Source organism: Aedes aegypti, chromosome 3 (genome assembly GCF_002204515.2).
Source record: "Aedes aegypti strain LVP_AGWG chromosome 3, AaegL5.0 Primary Assembly, whole genome shotgun sequence".
In the NCBI taxonomy this organism is placed as follows: Eukaryota; Metazoa; Arthropoda; class Insecta; order Diptera; family Culicidae; genus Aedes; species Aedes aegypti.
Genome location: NC_035109.1, coordinates 33,039,101 through 33,052,108, shown reverse-complemented (window position 1 = coordinate 33,052,108; position 13,008 = coordinate 33,039,101). Strand labels below are relative to the sequence as shown.

At 41.9% G+C, this 13,008-nt stretch overlaps 2 protein-coding genes across 6 annotated transcripts in view; both read left to right on the top strand.

The window, feature by feature from the left end:
• Positions 1-13,008, top strand: part of LOC5571132 — a 104,462-nt gene that overhangs the window by 36,037 nt on the left and 55,417 nt on the right. The window lies entirely within an intron of this gene.
• LOC110677647 (uro-adherence factor A-like) lies at positions 3,818-6,925 on the top strand. The gene is made up of 3 exons (XM_021848511.1): positions 3,818-5,255; positions 5,329-5,339; positions 5,393-6,925. Exons 1-3 carry the CDS (start codon positions 3,833-3,835, stop codon positions 5,666-5,668), a joined length of 1,710 nt encoding a protein of 569 aa, XP_021704203.1. The 5' UTR covers positions 3,818-3,832; the 3' UTR covers positions 5,669-6,925.

The window sequence follows — 13,008 nt, the reverse complement described above, 5'->3', positions numbered from 1 at the left end:
GGTTGAGGGTTCTTCGCCAGGTTTTAGAGAGCCCACGCGGTATCATTATTAGCTTATCTTGTCACGGTGCCAAGAGCCGAGGAATGGAGGCACTGTTCCACATGGCTTCTTTGACATGGGAGCCCTTCTCGGAACGCCTCTTATCACCTCGTTTCAATGTGTGTAACTTGTATAACGTCCTCCGCTTCCTCCCCGTTGCTGTCTCTTTGTTATTTCGATAGAGTTTCCGAGTTGTTTGGTACATGCCCTCGGCTGCTGCCGTTTATCGCTAGTTAACATCAATCTACCAACAATCGACACATGTTGTGTTTGGGACGACTACAACGACGAGTTCGCTTGATGCATCACCGCAGTTTCAACCCTGTTTTCATCGGAGCAATGTAGCGCAAAGTCATAAAACTCCCCGGAGGTTGAGGCAGGTTTCTCACTCATCAAAATTCAACCCCATTCCTGCGCCGGTTGGTTGGGCTGGGGGTGCACACAGTTTGTTGTACGGTGTACCTTTTATTACAAGATATCACGCGACCGCACGCATACAAATGGCTCCCAAATTCGAACGTCCTCCACAGCAGCAGGCAGGAACAAAATCCGATACAAATTGCTGCCGTTTCTCGATCTAATTAGTTCAGCAGGCACTCAGGCAGTGGACTGCAGGCAAAGTAGGCTGGGAACCGCAAATTGGCTGCCTATTTGTTTAACCTGCAAGCGTCGCTTTGGCAACAGCCGAAGTAAGGGCCCATAACCCGCAATGAAATGCAGCGCCACCTGTGATGACATAACGGTCGCTCGATTTTCATCTGTTGACGCCGAAGTAAGCGCCTGGCCATAAAAATAAATGCTAATCCCGGTGTTAAAAATAACCTTCTTTGCACAGTGTCTCACATAATCCTCTGGCCCTTAACTATTGTACCTTGCCGACACTATTTGACTGCCTGTCTGCGTCGTCTCCGTGTTTGAAGTGATTTGCTGAACGTTTAGTGTTGTCTTATGTTTGATGGCAGCCACTCATTCGAAAGTCATGGCAACCTAGAACCGAAAATCAAACAACGAGCACACGTGTGTTGAGAGATGTCGCCCTACTCTGCGCCCACTGCATAGTGATTGCGCGAAATTCGCCTATAACGACATTAACGGATCCATTCCGGTTCGTCCTACTCGCTTGTTTGGCTCGTTAAAGATTAATGGTTTGGTGTCTCTATTGCTACGAAGTGGTTTACATACAGTATCTATGCGCTTCCATCATGCCTCTTGCCTTGGATCCATCTTCTTCCGCTTCTTGGTCCTTTTGGCAAGGGGAAGGCGCTTCCCTTTTGAGTGAGGTTACGTAATCCAATTGGGTGGTTTTACTTGTGTTACGACGACAAGCAATGGACCGTGCCACTGTGCCATTCATTGGGGCATTCATATTCACTTGAACTTGACGGATTTCCATTGCCCTAGGGTGGGGCGGGGAGTTTTTCGGAGGAAGAGACGATGAGTGAGTGAAGTGCGGAATGATGATTGATGGTTACGTAATTGATGGCAACACTGGTTTGTGCTTCCTGGGAGCGATTCTAATGCGATGATGGGACAATCTATCGATTCAAGGCGAAATTTTTAACATGAATTTAATAGTAAAATTCATTATATAAGATTCTTTGATTGATTTACACATCAAAATTTAGAACATGTCTTGTAAATTATTGATTTGAAAACATTTTATGGGGATTTTGATAAGAATTCTGAAAATATTCCTACGTAAAACCGAGATAAATTCTGAACAGCTTCCTGAAGAAAACTTGAGGAGAAATTGTGAAAGTTTCTGCGAGGAATTCCAATTGGAATTTTCTAAAGATTTATACTTAAGAATCGTAAATCGTAAATCTTCGTAAGGTTCACAATTGAAATCATCTTGTGATTCCTAATTGAAATCCTCTCAGGATTTCGATTGGAATCTCCTCAGGAATTCCGATCCGAATCCATTCAGGGTTTCCAATCGGAATCCACTTAGGATTATCTATCTGAATCTTCCAAATAGGAACCTTTCATGATTCTTAACTAATATTATCTCAGGTTTTCCTTATCGGAGTCCTCTCCATATTCCCGATCGAAATCCTCTCAGAGTTCCGAATTCTCTTAGAATTTCTAATCACTCTGTTTTCTCAATCGCAATCTTCTCAGGATTCCTATTAAGAATATGCTCAGGAATTCTCCATCCGAATCCGCTCAGAGTTTCCAAACGGTATTCTCTCAGGATTCACGAATGGAGTATTTTCGGGATTCGCAAATATTTTTAGTCCGCAAAAAATCAGAGTCGGAGATTGTTTCTGTGAATCAAAATCGTAATCTTTAGTAGATTAAGAAACTACAGTGGTTACACTATCGTAGATCACTCACTATTATGGGTCATTTCCATTTGAATTGCATGTAGGAAATAGTGACTAAATATCACGACAAGGTGATCCCTTTTAATGTGAGAAATGCAGGTCATGATATTCTTGTCAAAATACTTCAGATTCAGGATTCAAAGTCTGAATTCTGAACCTCAAAGTTCTGGTTCTGAAATTAACAGTCGGAATCCTTCTGGGATGTAAAGGTGTCATAAATAATTACATCTTAATTTAAAGATTGAAAAGATGAAACCTTCTGAGAACAATAGTTGGCATTCTCTAGAGATCCTGGGTCGTTCGAACTCATCTCGAAAGTGAAAGTCTTCCTGACAAAAAGATTCGATGTCCTTGCCCAGAGTCGGAAAGCTCCTTGGATTTAGAATTGGATTCCTCATGACATGACATCTTCGGAATTTCTCTGAGACTCAAAATCGATACCCTCCCGGGATTCAGAGTAGGAAAATTCCTCTAATATAATTCCTTCTGTGATTCAAAATTATCCGGAGTCTTCCATAAACTCGAAACTTTTTGGGAATTCAAGCTAGGAACTGTTTTGACATTCAGAGTCTCTCTGAGATTCAGAGTTGGAATTTTCCCAGGATTTAGATTCTGGATTCTTCTGAAACTCAGAGTTGCTATCTTTCTGCAATTATAAGAGCTGCAATCGATATGCTCTCGATTTTCAGAGTTGGAATTCAGAGTTGGAATCTTCTCACGATTCAGTATTGATATCTTTTTAGGATTCAAAATTGAATGTCGAAATTCTCTTCGGATACAGAGTCATGATTCTCTTAGTTTTTGAAAGCTAGAATTCACCTGGAATTGAGAGTCATGAGCCTCTCAGAATACAGCATCGGATTTATCCAGAAACACAATTAGGAGCCACACAAGAAGTCAGAATCTTCTCTGAGATTCTCAGTCAGAATCTCTCTTTGAGTCAGAATCAAAATCTCTTTGAGATTCAGAATCAGAATCTCTCTGAAACGCAAACTTGGAATCTCTCTGTGATTCAGAGTCAGAATCTCTCTGAGATTCCGAGTCAGAATCTGTCTGAGAGTCAGAGTAAGGATCTCTCTGTGATTTAGAGTCAGAATCTCTCTGAGATTCAGAGTCGGAATCTCTCTGAGATTCAAAGTCAGAATCTCCCTAAGATTCAGAGTTGGAATCTCTCTGAGATTCTGAGTCAGAATCTCTTCAAGATTCAGAGTCAGAATTTCTCTGAGAATCAGAGTCAGAATCTCTCTGAGATTCAGAGTCAGAATCTCTCTGAAACGCAGAGTCAGATCCTCTCTGAGATTCAGAGTCAGAATTTCTCTGGAACGCAGAGTCAGAACCTTTCTGAGATTCAGAACCAGAATTTCTCTGAGTTTAACAGTCAGTATATCTCTAAGATTCAGAGTCAGAATTTCTGTGAGAGTAAAATTCAAAATCCTTCTAGGATTCAGAGCCAGAATCTTTTTGAGATGAAGAGTCGGAATCTCTCTGATATTCAGAGTCAGAGTCTCCATGAAATTCAGCGTCAGAATCTCTCTGAGATTCAGAGTCAAAACCTCTCTGAGATTCAGAGTCAGAATATTTCTGAGAATCAGAGTCAGAATTTCTCTGAGATTCAGAGTCAGAATCTCTCTGAGATTCAGAGTCAGAATATTTCTGAGAATCAGAGTCAGAATTTCTCTGAGATTCTGAGTCAGAATCTCTCTGAGAATCAGAGTCAGAATATTTCTGAGAATCAGAGTCAGAATCTCTCTGAAACGCAGAGTCAGATCCTCTCTGAGATTCAGAGTCAGAATTTCTCTGGAACGCAGAGTCAGAACCTTTCTGAGATTCAGAACCAGAATTTCTCTGAGAACCAGAGTCAGAATCTCTCTGAGAGTCAGAGTCAGAATCTCTCTGAGAGTCAGAATCAGAATCTCTCTGAGAGTCAGAGTCAGAATCTCTCTGAGATTAACAGTCAGAATATCTCTGAGATTCAGAGTCAGAATTTCTGTGAGTGTAAAAGTCAAAATCCTTCTAAGATTCAGAGCCAGAATCTTTTTGAGATGAAGAGCCGGAATCTCTCTGAGATTCAGAGTCAGAGTCTCTATGAGATTCAGCGTCAGAATCTCTCTGAGATTCAGTATCAAAACCTCTCTGAAATTCAGAGTCAGAATATTTCTGAAAATCAGAGTCAGAATTTCTCTGAGATTCAGAGTCAGAATCTCTCTGAAACGCAGAGTCAGATCCTCTCTGAGATTCAGAGTCAGAATTTCTCTGGAACGCAGAGTCAGAACCTTTCTGAGATTCAGAACCAGAATTTCTCTGAGTTTAACAGTCAGTATATCTCTAAGATTCAGAGTCAGAATTTCTGTGAGAGTAAAATTCAAAATCCTTCTAAGATTCAGAGCCAGAATCTTTTTGAGATGAAGAGTCGGAATCTCTCTGATATTCAGAGTCAGAGTCTCCATGAAATTCAGCGTCAGAATCTCTCTGAGATTCAGAGTCAAAACCTCTCTGAGATTCAGAGTCAGAATATTTCTGAGAATCAGAGTCAGAATTTCTCTGAGATTCTGAGTCAGAATCTCTCTGAGAATCAGAGTCAGAATATTTCTGAGAATCAGAGTCAGAATCTCTCTGAAACGCAGAGTCAGATCCTCTCTGAGATTCAGAGTCAGAATTTCTCTGAGATTCAGAGTCAGAATCTCTTTGAGAGTCAGAGTCAAAATCTCTCTGAGATTCAGAGTCAGAATCTCTCTGAAACGCAGAGTCAGAATTTCTCTGAGATTCAGAGTCAGAATCTCTTTGAGAGTCAGAGTCAAAATCTCTCTGAGATTCAGAGTCAGAATCTCTCTGAGACGCAGAGTCAGAACCTCTCTGAGATTCAGAACCAGAATTTCTCTGAGAACCAGAGTCAGAATCTCTCTGAGAGTCAGAGTCAGAATCTCTCTGAGATTAACAGTCAAAATATCTCTGAGATTCAGAGTCAGAATTTCTGTGAGTGTAAAAGTCAAAATCCTTCTGAGATTCAGAGTTAGAGTCTCCATGAGATTCAGCGTCAGAATCTCTTTGAGATTCAGAGTCAAAACCTCTCTGAGATTCAGGGTCAGAATATTTCTGAGAATCAGAGTCAGAATTTTTCTGAGATTCTGAGTCAGAATCTCTTCAAGATTCAGAGTCAGAATCTCTCTGAGAATCAGAGTCAGAACCTCTCTGAGATTCAGAGTCAGAATTTCTCTGAGAATCAGAGTCCGAATCTCTCTGAGATTAAGAGTCAGAATATCTCTGAGATTCAGAGTCAGAGTCTCTCTGAGATTCAGAGCTGAAATTCTCATGAGATTCAAACACGCACTTTGCGTGGAATTAAGAGTTGGAATTTTCCTAGGACTCAGAGTCAAAACTCAGTGTTGCAATATTTCTGGGGTTCAGAGTCGAAATTCTTTCAGAATTCAGAGAGGGTGAACTCCAGGGACTCAAAGTCAGCGTTTTTTTGAGTTTCAGAGTGACTCCAAGATTCAGAGTCGATCGAAATCCTTCTGGGAGTCTGATTCAAAGGGCTGGGAACTTTTTTGAATTCTGAATTGGAATGCTTCTGTATTTCAGAATCTAAGACATCCAAGGGACCAGTTTTGGAATTATATTGAGATTGAGAGTCGTAGTTCTTCAGAAATTCAGAGTCGATGTCTTTTTGGGATTTAGAGTCGACATCCATCAGGGATTGAGCGTCGGAATGCTCGTAAGACTCATAGCTGGAGTCCTGCAGAGAATACGTCTTTCTGGGATTCAAAGATGGTATCCTCCTGGGATTCAGAGTCGTGGGATTGAAAGTTAGAATCGAAATCCTCTTGGTATTCAGAATTAAAGTATTTCTTGGATTGAGCGTCAAAACCCCTTCTTGAAAAATTTCAGTACGAAAACAAAAAAGATAATCAATAATCTGATGAATCGTTTAAAAATTACAAAAAAAAAAACACAAAGCTATTTTTTAGAAGAATCTTTACAAAAATTTCTAACGAAACTTAAGAAGAAACACTTCAAGAAGTTCCTGGAAACTTTTTGGAAACCTGTAGAACAATTCTTGGAGTAGAACTCGTGTCAAATTCTTGTAAAATTTAAGAGAAATCCATCCAATAGTTAACTTACAAAAAGGATCAAGAATCTTTGAAGGGGATTTTACCTGAAAACCTCCTCTATTTGATTAAGATTATTGCAAGAATGGCTTTTTGGAATATAGTTATGAGCTACATAACGGAAAATTATTATAAAAAAATGGCATTGCAGTTCCTAATGGACCAATGTCTTCAGGAATGCAAGTAGAACGAGAAGATCTGCTTAGAAATCACTGGAAAGATTTTTCTGTGTATTACTGGATTAACTCCTGGGTCATCGCAACAATTCTATCTGCAATATTATTTATAGGGATCTTTAAAAACTTTCTCGGAAAATCTCGAAGATGCATTCTTGAAGATTGTGGTAGTTTAGCATCACACCAAGCAGGCCATTCCTTTGGGACAGTTTATGAATGGACCTATGCACGAGTTCACGAATTTGACGTTTGAGCGGTGCCGAATTCACTCGTTGCCATGGTCACATAAATAATATGGCACCGCTCAAACGTCAACGGGTGAACTCGTGCACTGGTCCATACTCAAGCTGTCAAGAAGTGCAGTTTGGAAAACTCCACACAGATATTCAAGGACGGAATTCTTCGAAGAGTTTCTTATCTCAAAAGCGATCGCGCATTCTGCCATCGTCAGCACCTGCTGAGCTGTATGTGAAAAGCGAGCTATTTTCAAGGTGCGTGCACCCAAGACTGATCTTGGGTTAACAGATTCATTTGAGAAAACTTCCTGGCAGGATCACAGTGAAGTAATCTATTGTAAAAACAAACTTCTCTAAAGCTCGATACTTTCTTGAGATGGTGTTGCCTTCAGTATCATCTCGAGAAAGATTAACTTTTCTATTCCAAGAAGTGTTGTTGAAATCATTTCAACCGAGTTATTCTCAGAATCCTCCATATGATCCTCGGACATCTTCAAAAGCTCAGGAGATACCCTCTCTCAACCCCTTTAGGATTCTGATCGAATGTGTAAACTGCAATCCAGTCGACTAACTCGATATTCATGATCTCAATGTTGAGATTTGGAACCAATTTTGAAGTTTGTTTTCATAACTAACTCGATGGTCTCTTGAACCACTGATATTTTGTAGTATAACCTGAGACGAATATAAGACATAGTAGCCGGGTTCAGAATGGGTACCACTACTAGTACTGCATTTGCTCCCTTGGTACTGCAAAATGTACCCACTTTTGACAGATCGCAGTACACTTTTCACGGTATTCTAGATTGTGCTCTATTGCCTTATGTGCCATAAAATTGTAGGCAATTGCAAGGAACATGGAGGTCTTCAAATCGTCTTCCCTATAACGCGATATCTCTCTAACGCGATAGACCCATCAGTATCATATCATTGAGAGTTGACTGTTCGTATTCGAACAGAAGAAAAAGCATTCCCTTACAAGTCTAGTTACGCTGTATAAGCTCCGCATTTGCCTACACCAATCGATTTCACTTCAGCTTGGACGTAACCCTTGACAACTTCGACCGCTCACCAGGTGCATTTCTTCCTTGCGGAAACGGTCGAAGCAAGCCAACGGGCAGTACCATCCTTCTAACCAAATGACCTAGAAAATTCAACAGAAAAAAAACACTAAACGAAAGCAAAACAACCACTCGATGCCTATGTCTAACCTAACCTACCTTTATTACCTAGTTCCGTCGAGTTTGCTTCCGCGGCAACCCTTCCGCATCCGCCCGCCTTCCTGAAGCGCCTTCTACCGACGGGTTTGTTTGGCCTGAAGGTCACCGCGAACGCGGCAAAGCTGACAGGGACTATGGCAACTAGCATCAACAAAAAACGCTTCGCGGCACGACTCGGCGGATGTCAAGCCAAAGACAAAGCAAAGGCGTGCATGTCCCTCGCAGTTGCCCAGAATTTTATGACACATGAGGTAACAACGCAAAATCTAGGATGCTGTGAAAAGTGTACTGCGATCTGTCAAACCTGGGTACCGAGTATAGTACCAAGGGATCGAATGTAGTACTAGAGGTGGTTCCCATTTCAAGCCCGAGTACTATGTCTCTATTTCGTCTTTGGTCAAGCATCAGTGCGGGAAAATCGAAACCAGGGAAAACGGAAATCATCGCGGGAAAACACCTGCGAATCCCCGTGACAACCACGAGAGAAGCAAACAAATCACCTACCAGCCACTCGTCCCGGATTCTTCCGTTGATGGATATCGAATCCAACTATATTGGTGTCAAATGGGGGAAGTAGGGTTCTCTCACGGTGCGCGCGGTGAGTGTCGATTGAATGAGTGCGTCGTCGTGCGAACGCGATGCGTAGTTGGCCATGAAAACCGCTGTTGGCGGGGAGCGGGGAGCGAAGCAGGCGACGACGCCAATAAAAGCGCGATTGATTTCGATTTATAAACAATCGGAAATCGCGATGCATCAGATTTTGCGAACGCGCTTGCTGCGATTGTTTTTGTTTCATTTGAAATTTCATTAAAACCTAGATGGGCGATGAACCGTGACGTGGATTGGCGTACCTATATTGTTTTTCGGGGTGGCGCGTTTGGGCATGGGGAAGAATTGTCTGTACCTACAGTACTGGACAGAATTGAGTACGTTTTGGTCAATTTTCCATACAAAATGGTCTAGTTAGTAAGCTTGCATTTAGGTTTCTAGTGCTCCGATTGAACTAAAAAGTTTCAAAAATGGAAATAACATGTAAATTTCTAACCTGGAAATTCGTAGCTTTTTATGAACAAACGTTCAAGTTATCGCAAATGAAACATTTTGAAAAATATTTGATTGAACCCAAACACGAAAAAAGACCTCCTCATTCCTTGCAGTTGCCCAAACATAGAATGCAGTGAACGGTTAGGTTAGCTCAGATCAATCTTCAGCATAAAAGAACAGCAACGATCAATCTTTGCAGACTCATGCAAAATGGTGCAGCCCAAGTGGCGCTAGTTCAAGAACCCTACTTTCGTAGAGGGAACTTCTATCTAGGTAACCTTGTGGACCCAGTTTTTGCTACTTTCAGCAAACCTGAAATGGCAAACTCGCGCTCCATGCCCCGCGCATGTGTGCTCGTTAATAAAGCAATCGTTGCTACACTCATTTCTGAGTTAACTACCAGAGATGTATGTGCTGTCACAATCGATGTTTCTGTTGGTGACCTCAACAGGAAATACGTCTATTGTTCGGTATATTTACCACATGATGAACCATCCCCAACGGATGACTTCAAACGAGTTGTCGTACACTGCGTAACAAAAGGCCTTCCGCTGATTGTGGGCAGTGATGCTAATGCTCATCACATCATCTGGGGCAGCTCAGATATCAATTTGAGAGGCTCCAGTCTGATGGAATACTTAAGTAGTACAGACCTTGGATTACTTAACATAGGCAATCGCCCAACCTTCATAGTTTCTAATAGAGAAGAAGTGTTAGACATAACGCTCTGCTCGAATAGAATCAGTCACGAGTTGACGAATTGGCATGTATCAGATGAGGAATCATTATCTGATCATCGCTACATCTTCTTTGAACATTCAAATGTAACTGCACAGACTTTGCGTTTTAGGAATCCCCGGTCAACAAACTGGGAACTCTATATTGAATTGGTTGCGACCAAATTTCATGGATATTCTCCGTCCATTGAAAATCCAAGTGATCTGGATGATGCAGTTGATACTACAACATCCTACATTATGGAAGCTTTTGAAGAAGCATGTCCTCTGCGGTCTGTAAAGACTACAAGAGGGACCCCATGGTGGAATTCCGATCTGACTAGACTCAGGAAACAATGTAGAAGGGGTTGGAACAGACGCCGTTCAGCTGGATCAGAGTCGTTCAAGTTGGCTCGCAAGGCTTACAAGAAGGCTCTTCGTTCTGCTGAACGATCCGGCTGGAAAAACCTTTGTACAAACGTTTCCAGTTTGAGTGAAGTCAGTCGGCTGAACAAAATCCTTGCAAAATCTAAGGATTTCCAAGTGAACGAAATTCGCTTACCTAATGGTGACTTTACTTCTTCCGATGAAGAAGTTTTAGAATGTTTATTCAATACACACTTCCCCGGATGTGTGGACATAGCATCTACGGATGAACCAAATGTCTTTTCATGTAGTTACGAGTCTCTGGCCTCGGCTCGCAGTATCGTAACTACTGAATCGATTCAATGGGCACTTAATAGTTTTGCTCCTTTCAAATCTCCAGGAGCGGATGGGATTTATCCTGTTCTGCTCCAAAAGGGATTTGAATTTATCAAACCTGTTTTGAAACAGCTACTTGTAAGCAGTTTTGCTACCGGGTACATTCCCAGATCCTGGCGTGATATTACTGTAAAGTTTATCCCGAAAGGAGGACGTGCGTCGTATGAAGAAGCGAAGAGTTTTAGACCAATCAGTCTGACCTCTTTTCTTCTGAAATGTCTGGAACGCATTATCGATCATCACATCCGTGATGTTTATTTGGCAAACATGCCTCTTCATGTGAATCAACATGCTTACCAATCTGGAAAGTCCACTGTGACTCTCTTACACAAAGTTGTATACGATATCGAGAAAGCATTCGCTCAGAAGCAATCCTGCTTGGGTGTTTTCTTAGATATTGAGGGTGCTTTTGATAACGTGTCTTTCGATGCCATATTGGAAGCCGCACGAAACCATGGGCTACCTACAATGATTACCAATTGGATTCATCAAATGCTCAAAAACCGACATCTCTTCTCGACATTGCGTCAAGCAGCGATTCGAAAATTGAGTGTTTGCGGATGCCCCCAAGGGGGAGTCTTATCACCACTTTTGTGGAATCTCGTAGCAGATACGCTATTGAGGCAACTCAATAATTGCGGTTTTCCAACTTATGGATTTGCCGACGACTATCTATCTTTGATAGTTGGTATGTGCATAAGCACCCTATTCGACCTGATGCAAAGTGCTCTTCAGGTAGTCGAGAGTTGGTGTCGCCAATATGGCCTTTCGGTTAACCCGAATAAAACATCTATTGTTCTTTTTACGGAAAGACGAAACCGCGATGGAATTCGACCTTTGAGTCTTTTTGGCACTGAGATTAATGTGACTGATCAAGTAAAGTATGTCGGAGTCATTCTAGATTCCAAACTTTCATGGACACCTCACATTGATTTCAGAGTCAAAAAAGCTTGCATGACCTTCGGTCAATGCCGGCGAACCTTTGGTAAAACTTGGGGCCTCAAACCCAAATATATCAAATGGATTTACACAACAGTTGTTCGACCAATATTGGCATATGGATGTCTTGTGTGGTGGCAAAAGGGTGAAGTGAGAATAATCCAGTCAAAATTGGGCCATCTCCAAAGGATGTGCTTGATGGCGATGTCTGGTGCGTTCTCTACAACTCCCACAGCAGCGCTCGAGGCCCTTTTCGACGTTGCGCCACTACACATACATCTTAAACAAGAAGCACTTTCTTGCTCTTACCGTTTATGGGTACTGGATCTACTGGAGAAAAATCCAGTGAATCGTAGATCTACACACACTTCGTTGTTTCCACTTTTGGTGAATTGGGACAAAATTGTCCTTGCTCCAAGTGATCTCACAATTGCTTGTCACTTTCCTTACAGGACATTTACCACACAATTCCCTTCACGGGAAGAGTGGACGTCTGGCTATTTGGAAAGAAGTATATCTAACAATATAGTATGTTACACTGATGGCTCCCTTCTTGAAGGTAGAGCTGGTGCAGGAGTATACTCCCGTGAGCTAAGGCTGAATCAGTTTTACTCACTTGGTAGAAACTGCACCGTTTTTCAGGCGGAAATATTTGCTCTTTTGTGTGGAGTGCAATCAGCACTTCAACAGCGCGTAATGGGTAAAGTCATATACTTCTGTTCAGATAGTCAGGCTGCTATAAAAGCTCTTGCTTCGACCAACTCAAGGTCGAAGCTTGTTATCGCATGTCGAACTCAAATTGAGGAACTGAATTCAGTCAACTCTGTAAACCTTGTATGGGTACCTGGCCATTCTTCCATCGCTGGAAATGAATTGGCTGATGAGCTAGCTCGCGATGGAGCATCACATGACTTCATTGGCCCTGAGCCGGCTATTCCAATTTCCAAGTGCTGGGTGAAGCTTCAGATAAACTCTTGGGCGGCAACTCAGCACAAGCAATATTGGAATAGTTTGGAGTCATGTCGTCAAACAAAATTGTACATTACTGAGCCATCTCCAAGGGTGGCGAAGTATTTAACAAATCTGTCAAAGCAGAATTGCAGTATCTTGGTCAGAGCGTTGACAGGCCACTGCCGACTCAACTATCACATGGCAAATATTCAGCGTGCTGACTCATTTGTGTGTGATAGTTGTGACTCCGATTATGGAACTTCGTATCACCTGATATGTAACTGTCCAGTTTTTTCGCAAATGCGATTCCAATTACTTGGTAAACACTTATTAAGTGAAACTGAATTCAGAAGCCTGAATCTTCAGGATATTCTGTTATTCTTAACCCGCTGTGGTAATGAGCTATAGGCTCTCTTTACGCTCATGCGTTTTGCAGTGTCCTTTTTAGGGCGCTGTTCGAACCCATTGTGGTATGGAGCTACATGCTCTCAT